Source organism: Punica granatum, chromosome 7 (assembly GCF_007655135.1).
Source record: "Punica granatum isolate Tunisia-2019 chromosome 7, ASM765513v2, whole genome shotgun sequence".
Classification (NCBI taxonomy): domain Eukaryota; kingdom Viridiplantae; phylum Streptophyta; class Magnoliopsida; order Myrtales; family Lythraceae; genus Punica; species Punica granatum.
Genome location: NC_045133.1, coordinates 24123356 through 24147307, shown reverse-complemented (window position 1 = coordinate 24147307; position 23952 = coordinate 24123356). Strand labels below are relative to the sequence as shown.

General features: G+C 36.3%; 2 protein-coding genes across 2 annotated transcripts; both read right to left on the bottom strand.

Annotated features, from left to right (window-relative positions):
• Nucleotides 1–9366: 9366 nt before the first annotated feature.
• On the bottom strand, nt 9367–11121 carry LOC116215169 (transcription factor TCP20). Its single transcript, XM_031550778.1, has 2 exons — nt 9778–11121; nt 9367–9678 (listed from the first exon to the last, which is right to left on the bottom strand). Exon 1 carries the CDS (start codon nt 10933–10935, stop codon nt 10045–10047), a length of 891 nt encoding a protein of 296 aa, XP_031406638.1. The 5' UTR covers nt 10936–11121; the 3' UTR covers nt 9367–9678; nt 9778–10044.
• A 5258-nt stretch (nt 11122–16379) lies between these two features.
• LOC116215174 lies at nt 16380–17432 on the bottom strand. The gene has a single exon (XM_031550783.1). The coding sequence runs from the start codon at nt 16969–16971 to the stop codon at nt 16762–16764; it is 210 nt and encodes a 69-aa protein (XP_031406643.1). The 5' UTR covers nt 16972–17432; the 3' UTR covers nt 16380–16761.
• Nucleotides 17433–23952: the final 6520 nt, after the last annotated feature.

Here is a 23952-nt window from a genome sequence, read left to right as displayed (position 1 = left end):
CGCGTTCTTAGTATATTCATATAACAAATCACAAATTTTCATACTATACAAACTACGGAAATCTAATTTTTTAAGCATAAAAATATTCAGTTAACTATTTTTTAGCACATTATCAACCTATTTGAGAACTTTAATTAAAATATGATCAATAAAAAATAAACTATGGCCAAATATCAATTTTCTGAATATATATTCACATATTTTACGTATTTTGAATATATATTCACATATTTTAGGTGTTCCTGGATGATGTGAATTTTCAAAAGCGTTATGAAATACAATAAGAAGTGGAAAAAGTAATAAAATTAGTGTTTAGTAAATAAAATATATGACTAGAATCTTTTGCAGTAACTTTAATTAGATTACGCAGCATTTACATATAGCAATAACTTCGATTTTTTAATGCTTTTCCAAAAGAAAAAAGTTCATAGTTTTTTCATTATATTAGAGTTTAGGAAAATAATTAAAAATCTTCAGGTAGATACGCAAACACATATAATTCATCAATAATTAAATTAATATGTAATATATGTATTTACAGTAATACACATGATGGAATGGTATTTCGAGCTGGGTCACGGTGCTAATATTTTTGTTTGGTAATTGCTAATTTACGAGCTATCGAAGGAAAAAAATAATCGAATAATTCGGAAATATTATTAATGGTATATATATATGTATCAAATGGATAAGGTTTTAGGACAGCCGGACGCACTTTTCGGGACTGACATTTTCACCAACATTTGAGACTGTCTTCACATAATAATAGTCTTATCCACAAACATATGCATTTGGGGCTTCGCATAAGCTTAGAGGTGATATAAGTATTCAGTGATTCAAAACCCATGAACGTGGAGCTTCTTATCACACTCAGCCATACCTCCGCACGTGCGACAAATCTTATTTATAAAATTCAATTTCTTTGCTCCCTTTATTTTCCTTTCCCTCATTATTATCGAAATACATCGGTTAATCATCAGAAAATAAATTACTTTCCAATTCATACAAATTATAGAGCCAAGTAAATTTTCAAAACTTAAAAATGAATTACTTTTATATTGAGTAAATTACTTATATTAAGAGCGAATACGTGCGATCGTACTTACCATCAATTTTTGTACTGTAAACTCTCCTCAAAATTACGATGCATGCTCATCAACACGGCTTACATTGCGAATACTAGTAGCCATTTTACCACAGTAACAAATAAAAGGACGCCACGTAAATAAAATGTGTACAAAGATATTATGATCAGAAAGGTTACATAAATCTTATATAATTAAAACTCTTGTTTGTAGAAGTCATGTGTCATTCTCATAATTTTTTGCTTTTTATGTTTTATTATTATTTTTCACAAATATAAGAGACATATGGATACGTATTTTCTATTTTTTATAAATAAATTAAAATATTTTCTTGTACTTTCATTTTTATAATTTTATATTTTTGTATTTAAATTTTTATTAGTTTTAAGTATATAAATATATTTTTCCGGCATGTACCACCTGATATTTGGAAGTCCACTAGGTCCGACCGACCTAGGTTTGAGTGAGCTCGACCCACTAAAAGATAAACCTATCTTGATCATGATTTTTTTCCAACCACGAGACTTACGCGATACTTCACCTAAGAACAGCAAGTGCGAACTCATCTAAAACCAATCTATGTTGATAAAAACCTATTTTAATTCGTTACCAATTCAAATAATCTCTTTTATTTGTGATTTTTTTTATGTATACCACTGATATTTGAAAATTATTTAGGTCCAATTAATTTAGATTCGAGCGAGGTCGACCTCCTAAAGAGATAAACCTCTCATGATTGATAATTTTCTCCAATCACAAGATTCACACCCGAGGTCTTACCTAAGGATTACAAACGTCGACTCACTCTATTTTAAATTTACCAATTTAAGTAGTTTCTTTTAATTTGTGATGATAGAAATGTCCTTATTTTTATAATGAAACGCAATGTTAGACTAAATTTAACTGAGGTTAATTCTTATTTGGGTATTAACCTGGCATGGGCCATGATATGCTTTTAATAAATATCGAACCTACTGCAAGAAAGTTCGTCCACCTAAAATTAGCAGACCGGCCTATCATATTGCAATCATATACTATAAAAAATTAAAATTTCAAATTAAGATTGGAGAGAAATGTGAACTTTTATATCATATAAACTATTAATTAGTGCAATCTTTTGAAAAATTTGGAGCATTTATTATTAATCAAGTGTTCATACTTTCACGCATAAGTAGCTTTATCATTTGTTTTAATTATATTATATATTAACTATTATACAAAATATTATAACAAATTAACAATTCTCGAAAAAATATTTTGACCGTGGCATCGCGCATCAATACCCTAGTAACATATTATAGTGGATTGAACGCGAGGACTCCATATGACTGACTCTAGATAGGGCTGATAAAAAGAAATCGATTGCCCCGAAAACCAGATCCAAACCTAGCAAAACCGCCCCGAATTTTCAGTTCTTTTAGAGCACAGTTCAATTTTGGGGTCGCTCATCCTTTTGTCACTTTGGGTTACGCGTTCGGGTTTGGAAATTACATACCCGAATACCACGATCCGGACCGAGTTTACATAATATTATATAAAAATATTTACAATCTGTTATGTTTGATATTTAATATATGACCCAGGCCAAGCCTAGTCCAATAGCTCAGTCCAACCAAGCAAATCAAAACACCACAGGTCATAGTTTACTTCAAACCTACCTTTCCTCTACCTCTAATCGTTTATCATGCTCAGTTCCACTCCGGACCGTACTTTTCTTCATCTCACCCTACCTTTCTTCATCTCCTCCTACCTCTGCTACGCGGCTACACCTCACAATCACGAAGGTTGAAAGGGACAACTCTCGATTCTTGAAGATTTTTTTTTCATTTGTCTACTCTCTGTATTGTTGGTTTTTACTTTTAATCTTATGTTGTTTTTCTCGGGTAACCTAAGAATCGACTTGTGAAAACCCATACTAGCAAGGGTTGATTATTTTCTTAATTTCAGTTTTGGTTTTCAAGGACAGGTTTTAAAATTTATGAACCGATGAAAGTGCTACCCCGAAGTTTTCCCCGAAACCGACTCAATCCGAATCCTGATCACCCCTAACTCTAGATAACAGTTCTAATTTTATTGCGGCAACCTGAAAAATCACTAGGTTCCTAGAATTACTCCAAAGCTAGTGCTCGACCACTTCGATTTTTTTTTTTTTTTGCATCCACATGATAATGAAAAATTCAATGGGTTCAGCTAATTCAAATTTGAACTGGATTAGCTTATGAAATTCTTTCGATCTTAAATATTTTCAATTCATAAAATTTAAAATCCAAATTTTTATTTTAAAAAATAAATATTCAACCACCTAAAATCAAGTCCGTCGATAGATTTTAACATTATTTATTTGACCTTAGCATGTACAACCCTTGGAGGAGTATGGGTCCACATTCCTTAGTGGGCATACTCATGATGGAAGCATTGAAATAAAGAGTAACCAACATGGATTCACGGCCACTATTTTGCCTGTATCCGCTCGATGAAATTATCGAATTGAACCGATGGTGTTCTTGAACAAAAAAAATTAAGTAAACTGTCGGCCAGATACCCATCAAATTATATAATCAGAATCATTTCCTATCTAATTCTCTCTACGAATCATATGAGATTTTGAAATATCATAATCATCTAATTTAAAAGAATAAATTTCTTACATATCAAGGTACAATTGTAAACTTGAGTCTAGATAATATCAACTCGTAACTCACTAAAATACGATCGGACCATAATGAAGTCATCCGAACTTTGTTCAATATCCCGACATTTTCGATGTCCTCTCCCGTCTGCTATGCCCTTCTTTTTGTGGGAGTGCTACGAAGGACAAACAGTCACCCCCGTCAGGTCCACAAAACCTAAGAAATGCTCTTCATAGTAAAACAGTACCAAGATTCCATTCCCGTTGGCCACAGAAATCGAGAACAGAGCAGAATTTAGTTTTGGTGATTGGTCAAGAAGCACTTCGTGACGTCACGGGAAAAACATTCTATTCAAGCATATGACAGCTCACAAGTTTATATCGTGGTACTGTGTTGCAAATGACATATTCATTCATCCAGCTGTTTCTCGTCAATTCAGATAAGGAGGATTTCCTTATACGGTTGATCTCAGCCCCTATCGTCTATTGACATTGGGGCGAAGCGAATTCCACCCAAAGAGTCATTTTCCATGACGCATGTGCTCTTCTAACTAATGCATATAAGATTCCAAGTACGGCTGTTTATGTATTTATCTTCTTTATAACATCACCAAGACATTCTCAATCGACCATAAGCATTACTTTAGCTCTTATTACGAGATCGATAATTCAAGTGAGTTGCAAGTCGCTATATTGCAGGCAAAATCTGTTCTTGAATTTTTGTTTTTGTTTTTAAATTCAGATGGCCTCAGACCATACAGAAAAAACATTTAGCAGTATCATCATATGCAAAATATCCAGCGGGGGAATAAAGCAGTGGCAATTTTTGAGATACTTTGGGGCGATAATATATTGATAATGGACGGTCCACGAGAGCCCAATGGAACAAAGATTGGGCCCCAACTTTGAGTCTTTGATACAATTACCATGTGGATAATTATGGGGTAAATTAGCGCAAAAAAAAATCGCATTCAAACTAATATATGAATCGATTCAAGCTTATTTCCTTAAAAAAATTCTCGAGTATGAAGTCTTATTAATGAAAAGAATCCATGCTAAAAAAGTTTTACTCTCTTAGTGAGTCCATCCAACTCAAACTAAATTAGTCGGAGCCCGTTAGATTTCTGAATACTAGAATACATAACAAAAATAATTAACATTAAAAATTAAGATAGCTATAGTCTCCTTTCCTATCTCTTTTTGTTTTTTTTTTCCCTATTCTGAGACACCCCACAAAATTGTTTAGACGACAATTTCACCGGCTCAGTACCTAGCTTAATCCTATACGAACTGGTTCAAGCAGGTAATCTACGACAAATTTAATGAATTATTTTTCGATACTCTCCCGATTAGATTTCACTTGGTGATTATCCATCCAGTATCATAATTACTTTATACTTTATATGTAGACGTAACTCTTTTCATCTCTTTTATCCAATATATAGTTGCATTAATTCACATAATTAATTCAATATTTTTAAGCCCCCCTCGATGACTTTGCTGAGATACTCCAAAGGCGGGCGAAGCTTCCTCCCCTCATCCATCACATCTGCGCCTGAGACCTGAGACTTGTAAGAGTAGACCCCAAAGCATAACTTCGAAATTTCGTCCATTGTTGATCACAGGCGCCAACATTCCGACTGAGGCGATGAGACAACTCAATCGACAACGTGATGCAAAATCCGATACGTGCAAATTACTATTGACATTAAACTGTATTTCATTTGCATTCCGTTGCATCGAATTGCAACGCTACCATGAGATTGAGCGATTCATGATATGGCAAAGATTAGTCGGAATCCATTAGGCTTTCGGATACCAGGTGGTGCAGATCGAGAAGGAAAAAAAATTAAAACGCCAGTGCAAGAAAAGAGAAAAGGAAAAAAAGTGATTAGCCATTAGATACTAGACGGGGGGATCTGCAGATTCATTGAAAAAAAGATTGTGGCTAGCCACATTTTACAGCAGAAAGTCCTCGTCCAGCTCTGGCTGAGATGCCAACCCACCTGAAAGTATCTTCTTTTATTACTTAAAATCTCTCGGACACCTATGACATGCTCGCGCTTGATTCCGAGCCTTATACTTCATCCAGCCATGGCAGATGTCGGTCTCGCCCTATAAAGCAGGAGAACTAAAGGATGGATAGATGTGCTAGAACAACAGTAAGCCCATTATTAGTCGAGGCAGCCAGCTACCCAACAATGTGCACATATCGTGGATTTCTTAGGGCAAACTCCGGTCATGATGGACGGAAACATATCAAGCTTGCACCGTGGATGTTTGTAAGCTATATAGTCGTCTTCCGAATTTTAAATACGGTTTGATTGGAGTCTCATCCCAGATTTAGCTACTATCGCTCTAAAGAAACAGCATGTCCAATTTTACCACGAGCTGAAACTTGTGTTTCATTAGCTGTGATTCCCAACACGTTGAACTCGTTAAAAGCATGCAATAATTTCTCCTTGTCCATCATCAGAAGTACCCACCTTTGAAGCGGAGCCATCCACATGATCAATTGTATTGTCGAACCTTTTTGTGATCTTATGGTTACTGACCTCGTCATTGGACACAGTCAGGCGTTCCAAATTTTACGATTCTTGATGTGAATCTTATGTCTTATTATATAAAGAGACATTGATTAAGAGTGAAAATAATTTGAACACGAATTTAAGTGAACCGCTTTTCGAATAGCTGAAATTTGTGGATCTTATGATTCTAGTCATTCGCACGATTCACTGATGACTCTCACTAATAACGGATAAAGAACTCATCCTAAATTCTTGATATATTTCCAAGCTTCAATGAGAATGGAACATTCAAATATTTACACACTTTTTTGGCCAATTTTCCTGTTTGGCAACAAAATTCAAATTATTTTTCTTAAATATATTTCTAATTTTATTTTACTATGATAAAAGTGTAAATATTTACACTTACCGAACAAATGAAATAGGGATAAGCAAATGAAAAGGTAAAATAAAATAATTTTTCTCACTCTTTATTTATGGGTGACGCTACCTACTTTGGTTGGTTGCAAAAAAAAAATCACTGCGATTATTTTTTTTTTTTACTAATCGTTAGATCTCCTTACGTAAAATTCTGATAATACATGTGCTTTATGTCTTTTTAGTATAAGATTCACCCCGATTAGTTTGTCCATTCAATATTTTCGGTCACGCGTCTTCTTGTCAACAGTCGGTCTCGCCCGAAAATGAGCCGGATTCTCTTCAATATTAATCCGAATCAAAACGCACCGGTTCAACCAAATAAAAGACAAATGGTAATAAAAAATAAAAAGAAATAATAAGCAAACACCAAACAATCGTTTTCTACTATTCTTTTTCTCCAATTGAACAAGAATCGATTGAAGAATCCTTAAAATTGCCCATGAAAATTCCAATCTCATCGACGCCTGGCACCGGCCCGTTTAGTGGCAAACCCGGAAAAAGCCCCAGTCTTGGCATGCCTAATGGAGTTTTTCGAGCTTGTCCCGGCATCCTCTTGAGAGCGAAGATCTCTAGCGAGAGATAAAATTGATCTCGCAAACACCTTCCTCAGTCCTAATGTACCTCCGGAGGATTTTTCCTAACCATTTCTTGAACATTTCGTATCAGCAGTAATGCCACGTAGGTAAGCATATAATCTTTCTCCGATAATATTCTTATCCATGCAGGAGCCCATTGTTCTATGTAATCTCTGCAGTTGGCCAACTAAGGTGGCAATAGTCAACAGTTTTATTCGTAACAGGATTAGTCAACAATGGGATCATTCAGTGATGCCTTAATCAGCATTTGATTATTAATTAACTTGTATCTAAAGAGGATCCAGATCTTGTTAAGAACACAAGGGTTCTTTTTGATATCGAGAGTATCGAAGGACAAAATTTCAGGCAAAATCTTTACGGACGATTTTAGGGATTCTTCGAAATTATATATGGTCTTCAATCGGCTTTTGTTCAATTGGAGAAGAACAGTAGAAAACATTCTTTTGATGTTTCTTTATTATTTCTTTTTATTTTTTAAGTAATTAATTTTTTTTATTTGATTAAATCGGAACGTTATTGTTCAATTTAATATCAAAGAGAGTATGGCTCGTCCTTGGGAGACAACAAGAAGATCTGATGATCAGAAAAAAAAACAACCGTAGTGATTTTTATTATTATCAACCGCCGTAGAATCTCCACTTTATTTATAGCATGTGACCAAACCAGTTACACTTATTTTTACACTATACCTCGGTTAAATATTTTCTGGAATGGTCTTGATTTCAAGGAAAATCATCCGGTCCCTTAATCGGCACACCCCTTAATTATTTGCAAATAATTATTACATGCCCTTCATAGAATTTTTACTGATTTCAATACTCGATTTGCTTAACGCGCATTTCAATTCGTGATTCAATTATTGATTTGACAATTATGGAAACCACCATCACAATCAAATCACTCATTTTCCTGAGGGATTTTCCCCACTTGAGCACTGTAGATTTGTCGATAGATGTGAAGTGCATGGGAGAGAAAGCAAGCAGTCTCAACCATTCAAAAAGCTTCGAGTATGGTCTAATGGCGAATGATGCTTCCTTTAGTAGCAAGTGGAATCAAAACGTTCACACAAACCCTTTAATGTGAACAAGTTTGAATGCTTTTCTCAGGCAAAGGGAATGGCCTAAAGAGAAGTCAAAAGCAATGGACTCATGGTGGAAATATCAACTACAAACCGAAAGACCAAGACTCATGGTGGAAACATCAAGTAAAAACCGAAAGGCCGGACCCGGTCGTTTCCATCACTACTTTTGCAGAGGTACCTCAGCAGAAGGGAAAGAAAGAGCGTAAACTGGATAAATGGTAAAAGAGAATCAAAAGTTCAGGTTCTGAAGAACAATAGACGTCCAAGAAGTTGTCAAGAGAACCTTATGGTTCACTACGACACAGTTGGTGAGCTCGCGAATCGCAATCCATCATCATCTTTGGCTCAGAGTTCCGAGAACTCACGAACCTCATGAATGAAGTCGATCCACAGTGCCCAGATCGGGACTAGCTAGACCATAGCAGTCTCCGGTTTTGGTCACTAAGACAGGTTTGGAACAGCAGAGTATTTCTGACAAGTAGTTGTGCCATAGTTAAGGAATCAGAGACTTACTTGTCATAAGTTGAAGGCGAAATCTGTGACTCCAAAGCCCTAAATAATGGCAAAACCACGACGGTCGCACGAAACAAGTAGACAAACTTATGAAGGGCATGCAGTAAAAGTGAAAGCTACCCAGCAATGAGAATTAATCAAGGCAATTTATCATCCATGCTAGAATGGCATATCTATATGACCACATAGTAGTCCTCAATGAAAGCACATAAGGGAAGTAGCAAAGCTTTCATTCTAAGTGTAACATTCCTCAAGTTGTGCACAGAAACATCAACACTGACCTCTTTACTGAGACTAGAGGACTCTCTGTGAACAACGAGAAGGTCTCAAATATGGAGCAAATGAAATGCCCACTATGAAATGGATATCAACGAAATAATGGTGGTCATGCCAAGAATATTTGTTGCTTCAGTTCCGAAATTACATTGGAGGATGATTTTTACCAAAATAAGCTAACAAGAGATACAGTTTTGGGGAAAAGCTTCGAGCGGCAATGATACTGACGCAGGAGAGGGAGGGAAAAGGGAATCGGCTACTTTATATACTCATAAATAAGCTTAAACTCCAGGTGCAAATGCAATCGGGGGTGAGAAGAGATAATTAGACTGCAGGGCCAAATTTCAGAATGATACTGCATATAAACTGAAATTGTATGACTATAAAACTCTACATCTATGTGAATCAAGTACAAGCCGATCATCGCTTCTAAGCAAAAATCATAATAATTAATAATATGGACTTACACTATCGACACACCTCCAAATCGAATAAGAACGGCGAAAGCTCCAAACATGAGAAATCTATAATGCCTGTGCAATAACTCCACCTGCAAAACATATGCACATACACAGGATCAGAGATCAGCAAAGCTTGAAAAGACCAAGAATCCCGAAATCGACGGGAGAAACATTAACCGAGGAAGCACCTGTATAATGGCAACTCCAATGATCCTGCGGAGAAAGATCGAAGCTTGGGGCGAAATTCTAAATACCCACATAGAAAACGGAAAGCAGGGCCGAAAACCCGAAATCAACTCCACTCCATCAGAGGAATCTTCCTTTCATATTATAATACACAGAGATAAACCCATCACTGGGATTGATTACAAAGCTATTCTGCTTCCAATTTTCCCTCCAAAAAATTCGAACTTCCTTCAATTCTGTCCCCCAAATTTTTTTTTCTTGTTCGTACTTCAGTTGCCTGCAGAGCTCTGGGAGTCATCTTTAGAAGGAGGAGGCTGCTGGGGCTGATTATGAACCCTAGACTGCCCAATCTGCTGGTATATCTGATTCAGTGTCTGTGGGTTGAGGTGGACCCCACCGCCGACGTGGTGGTGGTGGTGGTGGTGGTGTCCCACATCCTGGTGGGACAGCCCCAGCTCCAGCCCCGGCACGACCACCTGCGGCGGGTTGCTGAGGATCGAGGTGAAGCTGACCAGTCCCATGTTGTTCAAGTTAATGTTCCCACTAGTGCTCGCACCCCCTGTACTGGTGGGATGGAACCCCTCACCACCCAAGATCGATGGGCCCGAGGAAGATGGGGGCCAGAACCCGGTGGGTCCCAGCTGGTGGTGCTGGAGGGTGGGGCCTGGCCGGCCGGCTGAGGCCCACGCCGCGGAGATCGAGGCCCCGGGCTGCTGGGACGACGCCGCGGTGGGTCCCGCGACCGCGAGAGCCGAGGCGGGGATGGTCCCCGTCCCGGTGGCGGCGATGATGGAGGGCTCCGCCTGCTGGAGCAGCCACTGGATCGTCTCGCCGTCGGACTTGTGGCCCAATTCCCGGGTGAGCTGGAAGATCCTGGCGGCGCAGAGAGCAGGCATCCGTATCCTTCGGCCGCGGCCCTCGACCTTGGTGTGGCGGTCCTTGTTGGAGCTCCGCTTGGGGGCCAATTGCTTCTTGGCGTCGTCCTTCTCCGCAATCACAATCTGGAAGTCTTTGATTTCCGAGGGTTTATGGCCGCTGTTGTTGTTGTTGTTGCTGTTGGGGTCGCCTGTGCTCATGTTGTTGTTGGGTTGGTGCTGGGTCAAGAAGTTTGGTGCTCCCTGTGATGGCTGCTTAGTAGGGCTATGCTTGTGATGATCCATGGCAGGAAGAACACCCACCAAAAAAAAAAAAAAAACAGAGACACACACACAAAAGAGTGAAGAAAAAAAAAAGACAGAAAAAGAAGACTTTGGAGGGTCCCCCTTTCTTTGCCTCTTTTGCTTGATTGAAGTAGCAGAGAAGAGATAGAGAGAGGGAGAGAGACGGGGGCAGAGCTCGATTAGATTTGTCACTGTTTTAGCTTGGGGAAAGAATATAATAAGAGACAAAAGAATAAAAAACAAGTTACGATGTTTGATTCAGTCGACAAATTACTATTCGTGTCCGCAAATTTTATTTGTAATGCAAGAGTTTTGAAATTTATTGAAAATATCTCGTGGCTGGACATTTAATCTACTTCGAGCTCGGGTTGGGATTGGTATCGGCCAATAATCTGAACAGTTTGTGGACTGATTGAGAAAGAAAAATGAAAAGAAGAAAGAGAAAGATAAATTGTTTGAAAAATAATCCCAAGAAAGTGATAAAGGATTTTAGGTTGATTGATTGTCTTTCCTCTTTTTCTTTCCTTTCCTTTCTTTTTTTTCCTTTTCCCTCTTTCTTAATAAGTCTGTTTCCTTTCAAACACGGATATCTGTCTGTCCCTTCCTGTTTTTTTTTTTTATTTTTTTTTACTGGGGGCTTGGTGGGTAAGTTTTGACTTTGTCCATAATTTTGACCACGGGAGTAAAATAAAATACGAAGACCAATCTGACTCTCTGGCCAAAAATGGAAAAAAAAAATAACAAAGAAAAAAAATGAAAAATGGAAGATCATTTATTTATATATTTATTGGTAACACTATCCATGAGGGGAATCTGTCTTTTTCATTATTGCACTTAATTACCATCCCATCCCATGCTAATGAGTGCAATAAAACCATCAATCTATGTGGCCCTCTCTTGCAAGTCACTCCACTGCACGTGGGTGCTTCTGGCAGTGACACCTGTTGCTCCCAGATTGGACAACCCGCCAAGCTCAAAAAGATTATCATGTTGATCGAAGGTAAAAACTACGAGATCGTACCAACGATAAGTTGACACACGAGAAGTCACGATGATTTTTGGTGATTATTTATTTATACGTAGCATATGATATGAGGGAGAGAAACTACTTTTATTAATACTGATCCACATATATCAAGCAATACTTGAATGCTACTACATATGTGAAGTTCGAGAGTTGGTGTTTTCACGTCGAATCATGATGGAATTGGTATATACATGTGAGGTTGAGAGGCATGATTAGGTTTGCAAATGTGCTCCAAAGGATTAAAGACGAAGCCAGCCGTTGATTGGATGAGGATCAAACTCATATCATTCGTGAAATGTATATTTGTGTGATCAGAGTCTTGTAATTTCCTTCATGTTTCAAAGGAAGCAACTGACCATCTAACGAGTCTCCGATTGCCAAGTAGCATTCTACATGAATCCGTTATAACCTCGATGAGCCCACGCGATTCTAACAACCTAAAACCATGGTGACCGAGTCAGAAATAGAGTATGCGTGTGAAAGAGAATAAAAAGTATCCAAATTATCCAAATAATAATTCGATGCGACGATTATAAACCTTTCAAGTTGACGTGGCAATCCGTATCAGATGCTTACATGGCAAGACCTTTTTTAAAATTACAAAAAATGTCAATAAGTCTAGTAAAAGTAAAGAGAAATATAAATAAATGAATATAAGAAATCCTATTGACTTGAAGAGACTCGGAAGTTATTCTATTTCCGATGTGAGACCGATCCAATTATATATTTCTTTCGGTTCCTACTTTCGAAATCGGTTAACTATAATCTTAATCACCATGAGTTAGTACAGCCACCCCTTTGCATGCATGATTGATGCATGGACATTTATATTATATCACCGCCCACCGGCACGAGCTCGGTCTTAAGAAGCCTATTCTTGCTTGCAGTAGACCCTCCCTATAGGCACGGCTGAGACCGGTCTTATAAGCAGCTCTGATGCAAGCTATTTGCTTCTGAGCCTAAGCCCATTGATCCACCTGGGTGGATTGATGCAGATCAGATTCTACCTGATTGCTCGGACCCCAGCTGATCCAACCTAGCTGGCTTGTACCACGAAGTACATAGACTAGACGGTATGTAGTTGCGTGAGCTACCGCTAGACACAACCGGTCGAACCCGGGCTAGGTAGATCCATTTTCATCAGATGGATCTCAATATGGAGACAGCTTTACTGAATTTATTTATTTATTTCCTTTTCATTGGAAACAAGAAGAGATTGGACTGTTCATTATATGGAAAGGCAGGGACACAAAACAAGAGATAGAGAGCATTCAATTGCGATTCTGCTGGGGGGATGCCAAAAGACTGCTTCCCAGCTTATTATTAAGTGGGGCATAGCCCAATGGAGTTCGAGCACAAAGATAGTTCATGGGCCATGCGTCTTTAATTCCATCTCCAAGACATGACATAGGATCACTTTTTCTTTAACATATATTGAATTAACTAACAAAAAATAAAATTAAAATGAATTTTTTTTATAATAATAAAGTTGGGGCATTCGAATTTCGACCAGATCGGTTGACAAGTGGGCAATATACTTAATGATACTCCCATGCAGATATATAGATATTTTTCAGGAGAGAAAAAAGGGGGAAAATGGAAGGGTGATTAACTAGTTAGTTATTTATTTATGTTGAACTATTCCTCTGGATTAATCGTTCATTTACATAATAGAGGATACACCAACAATCGGAATCCTCTTCTTATTAAGAGCCCTGATTTCTTTTTTCAAAAAAATTATGCATGAATTCGAACGAATTCGATAATTTTTAACCATAATTATACGACAAATTTCTGGGTATGACGTTAACCAATTAGGATAAAAAGTGTAAGGCAGGTAGCAAACTTTCGAAAAGAGGGAATCAATGAATAATTAACTCAAAGAAGCTAGCTACTATTTGCATTATATAGTGTTAATAAATTAATTATCTAGCTAGGGCCGTAGTTCTTTTTGTTCTTAAATGAACAAAAGAAAAGCATGAGATATATATATATATATATATATATATATTTACAATTTCCTTAGATCTCTTTATTTCTCTTTTGGATTAATGTTTTAGATTTAATGAGAAAACCAAATCATTGTGGGTGGTGAGGATAATATATGATGGTGAAGGGAATTGGGTTACGTGGGCATGAGGGATTGCATGGGTAGTCATTTTATGCTTCCCGTAGGGGAGACAACAACTGGCCCTCCTCTCATTGAAATATCTCACCCATATCTCATGAATTCAAAGAAAATCCAATTGGGAAATACAAAAAGAAAAATCCTTTTTACTTAAATAAATATCCCTTTGCCATAAATGTATTGAACTGAATTTCAATTCATTTGTCAATGTTAACTTTCAAACTTTTCTTTTTCACTTTTTTGCTCTTAGAAGCTGAGGTTTCCTTTGATTTTTGAATAAAATATCTTATTTAACCTAACTCAACTCTATTTTATATAAATTACTTCTTTTTATATTTTTTCTTTAATTTAATAATATATTCTCCTCATAATTTTTTCTAATTATTTTTATAATTAATATTTTAATAAAATATTCTCAATCTATTTTTACATCTGTATATACATAATAATTTTTTAATAATAAATTTTACATTTACTTTCACATCTATATATACATATATACATATATATATATATATATATTTATCAATAATTGCAATGGTTGCATAAAATCAAATTGAGTTGGATCATTATCCAACTCGAATACCAAACGGAAGCTAAGAGTTTGACTAAGGGGACCTACTTCGACGACTCGCAAATCCACTGTTCGTAGTGTAGTAAATGTCACGCCATGCAATTGATAGCTTATTTCCCAGTATGCTTACACCACATTTCACGAGTTAGTGATGCTAGCTTGATAATTAATTAGTATCTGTGTGGGTCGTTGCAAGTGACGCATGGTATGGTAACTATTTCTTGAAGCTCCTACAAATTCGGCGCATTTCGACAAGCCAACAAGAAATATAGGATTATTATTTATCAATGATTTTGTTATTGTAGATGAAACTCTTGTGGTGATCGACTATTATTATTATTATTCTGTTTTTTTAAATTCTATGCCTTGGATCATTTTAGCACAACATTGAGTCACGGTAACACATTTCGTATTTTTAGTTCAAGTGTTTAGTATTTCAATATTTAATACTTTCAGTAATCACTGATTAGTGCGAGTATTTTTTATTTCTACTTTCGATTTAAGTATTTAGTTTACAGTTGAAGTGTTTAGTATTTTATATAATCCATCAAAATGGAAAAGTATTAAACACTTGAATTGAAAATACTAAACATTTGAACTAAAGTACCAAGTATGTCACCGTAACTCGATGTCGTGTTAGAATTTATGGTACTTTAATTTATATCCGAGTTGAATATTTATTTTTCTTAACAAAATATACTTGTCAATATGCACGAAACTATTATCATGAACCAATTATATATTAATATGTGGGCAGCCCAATATTTTTTTAACACGTATAATCTTTACCATTTTATACCTCTATATATAGGCCTCACAACCACATATGCTTCACTCTTTTATGTTTTGTTGTTGAGAAAAATTTTTCTTTATCCATTCTCTTTATTATTTTTTGCCTAACAACACAATTTTCTCTCACACATCATGAACAATAGTGTTCCTTTTACAAAGAGATTTATGAAAAAATATCTACGAGTTTGGAACAAATTACTATCGTATACAGAAAGAAAGTCATGCAGCTTAAAGAACTATTACGGTATGTCAACCTCAAATGAATAAAATAAGTATTTCTTTTTTAAAAAATATAAGATATAATCGCTATTTCAATGAATATATACCAATTACATGAATTTCGGTATAAACTTTGATGACTTGCCATTACTTACTAATAATTAAAAAATATCATTTGCATTTATATTTTACGATCTATAATTAGCGAATACTGATAACTGGGCATATCACGGGCCATCTCACTAGTATACAAAAATATAGAGAGGGGAGAAAGTGAGAAATTTACACTTGTGTGGATGTGATTCAATTGTCAGAGGAATAGTGTTTTGAAATTATTTCCCCCCATTCATGCCGTCGAATGTGCTTTAGATTTCAAACATTTCTCTTTGTTCAAATTTGAGGTTTAATGTTATTTAACCTAATTAATGTTGTTAACAAACACACTACTTAGTCGTTGGAATTTGACTATGAAGTCCCCTCGTCCGACCCATTTTGAGGTAAGCTGCCACTCTCACTGGACAAATAATGCTCATCTCTATAGTGAAATATACATAAGGATCGGCTCAATCAAATACTTGAAATTATCTCAATCGATATATTTATTATGGCAGCAGGACTCACGCAATAACATTTGACTAATAAAATACCCACAGTATTATACTGAGAAGATCGGATGATTGGCGTAAACCTCGAGTGCACACATCTTACTTTACATGGACACACATGCCCATTTTGAGAGTTTTGACTTGAGCTCGAGTGAAGAACAGACAGGGGGGAATAATGCGACCGAGCCGGTCCAACAGAAATAATAGGAGGATACAGCTACAAGGATCACTCAGCAGGAAAAAAGAAAAAGAGAGCAACTAAACTGACACTACTCTTTTTTTTTTTTTGGCTGAATAAAACTGACACTACTAGCAATAGCCGCAGCCATTTCATTTCGTCGTAATTACCATAACGATCAAATTAATTGACATGGTATGTATAAATCCATGGTATTTAATCATGAACTGGATAGCCACGATGATGATGATGATGATGATGATGATGCGAAGTTGAATAATTTCGCTAGCAATCAGCAGGAAGCTAGCCGGTGGTGATATGGACGCCGATGGCGATGAGGAAGATGGTGATGAGGCCGAAGAAGATGATGGTGTGGATGAAGATGAAGATGCCGCTCGTCTGCATGTTCACGAACTCAACCGGCCGCTTGTTTCCCGGCAGCTGAAACAGCAGCCCTGGCGTCAGCAACACGAACAGCACCACCCCTATCACCACCGGCCCCCAATCCGCCATCTCCAATCAATGAATCTAGTCCAAAATCTGATCAATCGAGACCCGTTCAAGCTTAGGCCTTTGCGTATGTGTATCTACTAATGTCTTGACGGTGTCTCCTCTATTTTCCTCAAGAGGGAAGAGAAGAAATGCATAATAGTAATTAATATATGAGAGGAAAATGGGGGAAATGGATATAAAACAAATGGACCTACACGTCTTCGGTCGTGGGGGAACGGCAGCATCGTCAAGGACGATGCTCCTCCTCGGACGGCAGATCGATGTGTCCGTAGTTTTGTATGATTCTCCCAGGATGTTCATGTCAACAGGGACTCCTCGCACGTTCGGCTTGAGAAAGCAACGGACGATGAAATAAAATACGAGAGAGATCAGGATCCTTGTCGGAGCCGATAAGCACGGTACTAAATTTCAGCTGCTTGGTTGCATGGACAGATTGGACCCCGAACTTACTGGCCTCAAGCCGATAACCGAATGTGTTGAATCGACTCTAGAAGTAGGAACTGTCCAAAATCTTGAATTTGTTCAATTATATGTTAGGTGCGACGCAAATGCAATGTGCCCATCGGGCCCAATCTCACATCCATATGGGCAACTAGGAAGCATTGTGCATTTGTGCGTATCGTGGAGGTGAATTGATAAGCTTACATGGTAGAATTCTTTTTTTTTTTTTTTTAAGTAGTTGTGACAAAAACGTATTTACAATCAGAACCACCAAATACAAGAATTTATAAAACGCATTTTCGCTTTGTTGCTAAGATCTTCCGTGAAAATATAGAACTATAAAATAATGCAATGCAAGCAATAGGTGGTTTATCAGATGGAGTTATGGAATTTATATTTTGTATGGAGATTGCGTCTTATTGGATAATAATGGCAATGGGCCATTTCCAACTCCATTCCGAGCAGTTTCTTCCCCAACCAAGAAAGGTTATGAGGCCCAGTTTGGTCGCTGTCAGCAGCCCAGCTACCTAATTAAGTTATATAAATCTTGAAGCCTCCGCAATCGTCGTTCGGTGCGAATGCGATACGCTGGAGCTAACGAATGGGTCGGGTGGCTCTCATCGAACAGCAATGGAAAAACGAGTTTACGGTCGAATGAGATGAAACCAAATCTAATGAGGTTCCCGATTTAGGGTTGTACGATAGGCCCGGAAAGAAATCAACACCCGTCCACACCCGTAGTTCCTTGTACGAAAGCTCAATATCAGATTCCTTCTCGCCGATTGGTCTTCGATTAATTAGAAAAATTTGCAGTCCTTAGGACATGTTAATTAAATATTATACAAGTGGTCCTTATTATTTTGGCCTTTCTTAATTTATAATTACGACCCATCAAAAGTCATTGGCGTGACGGATTAAGGAAAAGGGCAGCAACTAGCTAGCATGCACTTGCATCTAAAATATTTACTAAATCGTTGTTGAAAATTGACAGGATATAAAGTTACTTATTATTAAAAGCGACCTCGCATCAACTCGAGTCCGGAAAGGGTCCATTACCTATGCAACCGGATGTAGATGAACTTGCAATTTTCCGGACAAGGTTCGGGCCGACCATGGTTAAAGCATAAAAGGGTGATACCAACAGATGTTGACGGCACGTAATTAAAATCCGATGGTGGGGCGAACGTCGGACCTTAGTTGTCATTGTACAGCGTTTTCCATATGGTCCATTTATGAGGCCCGCCCTCCTAGCAGGAAATAAAACAAGAACAAGAGTTCCGACAATGATGTCAAGCTCTAGAAATTAAGCCCCTTGATCATCAATTCCAGCAAAATATAAATTGTCATAAAAACACAAATAATTATATATATTTTTCTTGGCCATAAATTTAGTCGTTCGGATAAGAAGAGAACACTGTCCGAGGATGGTGGAGGGGTCGGATTGATTAATCCGACCGTTTGTTGCTGGGGGGCATTTTCCTACAGCAATTTCGATCCGACCACCTTGCAATAAGACCAGAACATTTTTGGTTCCGTGCTACACTTCATATATGATACGTCGCACATGCCATTTTGTGGTACTTGCTATGTCGGATTTATCGTTCACTATCCATTCGGTCCGTGCATTCGGAAACTTGCTATGTTTGGATTAGAGAAAAATAGGAGAAAGAGAGGGAAAATATTCCAAATCTCTTATTTGGCATTGTAAAAATTAAAGAGGGGAATCCTATTCCTGCCCGTATATATATATAAATATATTATATTTAAAGAGGAAGAGAAATGGATTACCCTTCCCTTCACCTTTCTATTCCCTCAAAGCGGGAGAACTTGAAAGGAAAAGGGGAAATTTTAAAAATTTAAAAAGACTCTTTTGTCCTGGTTTAATTTACACGGTTAAATTATAAAAAAAAGATATACTAGTCAATTGATTTAAGGCCATTTTTGATGCTAGCGAATGAAATGAAAATAAATCGAATGAATTTGGTGTAGTAATATGATTATATTAAATGAAAAATAGCAAGTTCTAAGTTGAACTAGAGAATATGAATCTATTTAATTGGATAAACTTATTTTTTTTAAGATATCACTTTATGCATATATTTTTAGATATAAAAAATTGAAAGAAAATATATGATGCACATAAATAAAACTTAATAGAAATGGTGAAATGAACATTTCTTAAATTTGCTATGAACTTAATAAAGCTAAACGAACTCTCGTGCACAATTTATTAATTGACAAAGGAAGTAAGTATACCACCACCCTACCATCTTTCTCAATTTTCCTTTCCTTCTTCCCTTTCCCTCCTTTACTTCTCCCCTCACCTCACCTCCCCTCTCCCTTCCCCCTTTTCCTTTCCTTTCCCTTGCAAAGTAAAATTCAAACGAAGGGCAAGAGTTTTGGGATTTTTTTTTTTTCAGTTAGTGTGTTGTATATACTATCATTCTTGTTCTCGAAAGTTGCTGCTGCTACTTGTACTTCAGAGGGCAAAAGAGAATGGAGACTAGTTGGATGGAGCAGACTTGATGTTTGACCGGTGAAATTAAACACAGATGGCGCTGCGAAGGGAAACCCGATAATGGCAGGTGTTGGTGGACTTGTTCGCGATTAATCTGGGAAATGGCTAGGGAGATTTGCACAACACTTAGGAGTTGCAACATCGGTACTTGCTGAACTTTGGGCAGTCAAAACGGGCTTTGAGCTAGCATGGGACTTGGGAGTAAGGAATGTGCTGCTTGAGGTCAACTCTGAAGTCGTCACTCGTTTACTTCGATCAAATAGGGAGCACGCGGGTGTACACGATGCAATTGTGAGAGACATCCGAGCATTGATGAATCGGGATTGATCGATAGTAGTGGACCATGTTTATCAAGAAGGAAATAAGTGTGCGGATTGGCTGGCGAATTACTCGTTTATTCTTCCAATCGGTGTTCATAGACCTCGCAATTGCACCCCGGGCTTGATCTAATTCTTTTTGAGGATGTAGTAGGGGCTTTTATGCCTCGTCATTGTATTAGCTGGTTTTATTTTAATGCATTAGGGTCTTGATCCCATAATTTCACAAAAAAAAAAAAGTATAAGGAAACAATAAGGAGTTAATTTTTAAATTAAGAGGAAAAATTACCCTACTTTATAATGATGTGATGAAAAAAAATCAATAAAATTAATGTGATTAAATATAATTATAATAATTACTCGAGTGATTATTATTCATTCTTCTATCATGATAATCTAATTGGCGATCATAGAAGAGTTTCTCGTACTAGTGAGGGGCCAATAAATAGAACAAAATGAGGGAAGGATGCTGTTGCCAGGGAGGTTAAGCTAATGACACATTGGACCTTATCCAACATAACAGTGTACAGTCTCTTTCTCTCTATTTTTAATTTGTTTATTTTTCTTTTTTTAAAAAAATTATTTACGGGACAGAGATGATATATCTCTATTTATTTGTTTATTTACTTATTTTTTTCTTATATGATATATCTATATTTGCAGACGACAATGACGAGCTGTTTAATTAATGGGCAACAAGACAAAATGGTTTGGGCCACCGATTTCGCTTCTTTTAAAGAAATATTAGAGGCAACTCGCGCTTATTCCGCAGCTAAACAGAGACAAATGTGTTAGGGTTGTACGGAAATTCCTATTAATTGAAAAAAAAAAAAACAAAAGAGAGAGAAATCCAAACCGTTGTTCGCGCATAGAATCCCAGGTTCAATTTATTCGCGAACACTCCATTAGCTTTGTTGTTGTGCCTACCTGATCATGAATTATTATCATTATCCCGAGTACGATATCTCGTTTCGAATCAACATGTCTCTCTTTACGCAACAAAATTTTTCTTGATATAATCACACTTTACCCAATTGTCTAATTACCATAAGCCTATTTATTGAGCCGCTGGCGAGAGATTGACCAGTCATCCCATAAATAGCACTATCTGCGGTCTCCAACATGGTAGTCAGGAGTATTGTCTAGCCGATCCGTGGTTGTTAAGATAACGGCAGTTGAGAAGAGGTTATTACCATGAATTCAACTAGATAATATACCTTGAAACAATTCTTGTTTCTGAAAATCTATTTTTCGAAATGTATGATAGTAATTGAAGAATTTTAATATTAAATAAGAATGAGAGAGAAGTTATCAAAATTTGGTCACTATATGCCAAATGATTGGAAAATTTTAAATGGTCATTCCTCACGATGATGTGGTGAGTCGTGAGGAAGAACCAATAAAATTATTTTAATTAAGAATACTTATTATAATTAATTTAGTTATTAGCACTCACTATTCTATTTATCAAGATTTAATTGATACTTCCTAACGCCACATAGTGAGATAAGATTATCGAATAATCTCTTTCAAAACACGATAGTAAGTTATTCAAACTGACTCATCGAATACATAGAATGATTAGTTTATTTATTGACTCAGACAACAACTGAATCATGAAATAAATAATATCAAAATACCATCATAAATATTTTATTTTCTAATTGCTAAATCAATATCTCTAACACCATCCCTCAAGATGAACATGGAGTGCAACGGAATAACGCTATCTTTCATATAATCTTGACCTCCTCATTCTTCATTCGGTCATGCCTTTTGTCTACAATCAAATTTTGCGGCGATAAGAAAAAGATTTCATTTACTCCAATAAAAACTCTCCTTTCTTCTTGTCATTCCGACAGAGGCAATAAACACGCGATCGAGGGACATAAGAAATTGTCAACTTCAATTGATGGTGATCGACTCTACTATGATACCATGAAGTAATTTAATATAAAATTGAGAAAGAAGCTAGAGATATAAAAATGTGGCGACTATAGGCTAAAACCACAAGAGTAGATTATTCAATCCGACTCATCGAATATATAGAATGATTAGCTTATTTATGGGCTCAGGAAGCAATCGAAGTAGGAAGTAAATAACATCAAAATACCATCACAGAATTCAAGTATGATATTAAAAAAAATCATGAAATATTAATTACCCTAATTGATTGATACAATCTTATTTTTAAATACTAGATTTATGAGCTTATCTTTTTAACCGATTTTTTTTAAAATTTTCCTAAAAAGTAGATTAATAAAGGGAATATGTGCATAATACGACAAAATTTTATAAAATAAAGTAGTAGTTACAACATTCGAAATTCTCTTTTATATTATTATAGATTATAGATTCTATTTTTTAATATGCTAAATTAATATCTCTAGCAAACACGAAAATTCATAAAGTCCAAAAATATATTTTGATTGTTGAAGAAGCGGTGGTAACCTGCCCTGTTTGGCTTTAGAATTTTTTTTAACTCAACTCAATTCAACTCCATTTATCTTCAATTCAACAACACAATTATTATTTTTTCCTTTTTCTTCAATTCAATTTTTAATACTAAATTATCTCAATTATTTATTACTTTTTATACAATTTAACAACATAATCATTATTTAATCATTACTTTTTTTCAATTATTTATTATTTTTTCACACTTTTTCTCATAATTTAACAACATAATCATTACAAATCAATTAAAATCAAAATTCAATTCAACTCAACTCAACTCAACTCAAATTTCCTTTTTCAATGCCAGAATAAGGTTAAAATAGTCTTTTCATTACAAATTATGGATGCTCACGTGGAAAATAGGGACAGGGGAGGGCCGCCAGATTTGCCCGGAAGGTGTCCTTTTCCATGTGATCTTTTTTCATCGCCACGTGCGTTAAATACGTGGCGGGGGAAATGTAATGCAGACAGCAATATCAATCAGTGCTAAACTTTCATTTATAACAATTAAACCCCCAAACTTTGGTCGAGTTTCAAATTACTTCCCAATCAAACACTTATCCGTGAGCAGAGATGGAATAATCTACCTTGAACTATAATTCAATGGTTCTCCCCTATAAAATATATATACATGTGAACATATATATATATATATATATGAGCTAATTCAGCCACATATTTATATGTGTGTGTGTATGAGCTAAGGAATCAATGTCTCTCCTAACTGGCTAATGCATTTGATTTTTGTTTAATGAAAGTTGGAACTACTGCATGTGCAAAATAAGGAAAATATGAAGGGAAGGATGTCAATCAATAAAAGGGCGTTCACTGCGAGGTAATTCATGTAGATTATTTAGAATCTAATTTTAAATTTTTTGGACCTCACAAATTACCATGTTTGGCTGCTGCGGATTGCTAATAATCTGAATGCCTAAGGTAATTCACTTTTCCATTCAACTATTAATATCCTTTCCCATCATGGGGCGTCTATTTAGATTAGAAGCAAGATTATCAATAATGTAAACATTATCAGTTCATACCAGACATGATAATAAATATTACCGGTAATTTTAAAAGTGGAAATCTATCTTAATGGGAATCTAAATTATCATTAATTTTAAATGGTAATGCACCAAACGACTAGGTATGAGAAGGGGTGTAATGGAACTGAGTTGAGCTCGAGTATAGGCAACTTCAACTCGACTCGGAAATGTTGAGCTCGAACTCGAGATCGCTTTACTAAGCTCG

What these genes read in the sequence shown, in the direction of transcription:
- LOC116215169 (XM_031550778.1), bottom strand. Translation starts at nt 10,935, where the DNA reads ATGGATCATCACAAGCATAGCCCTACTAAGCAGCCATCACAGGGAGCA.
- LOC116215174 (XM_031550783.1), bottom strand. Translation starts at nt 16,971, where the DNA reads ATGGCGGATTGGGGGCCGGTGGTGATAGGGGTGGTGCTGTTCGTGTTG.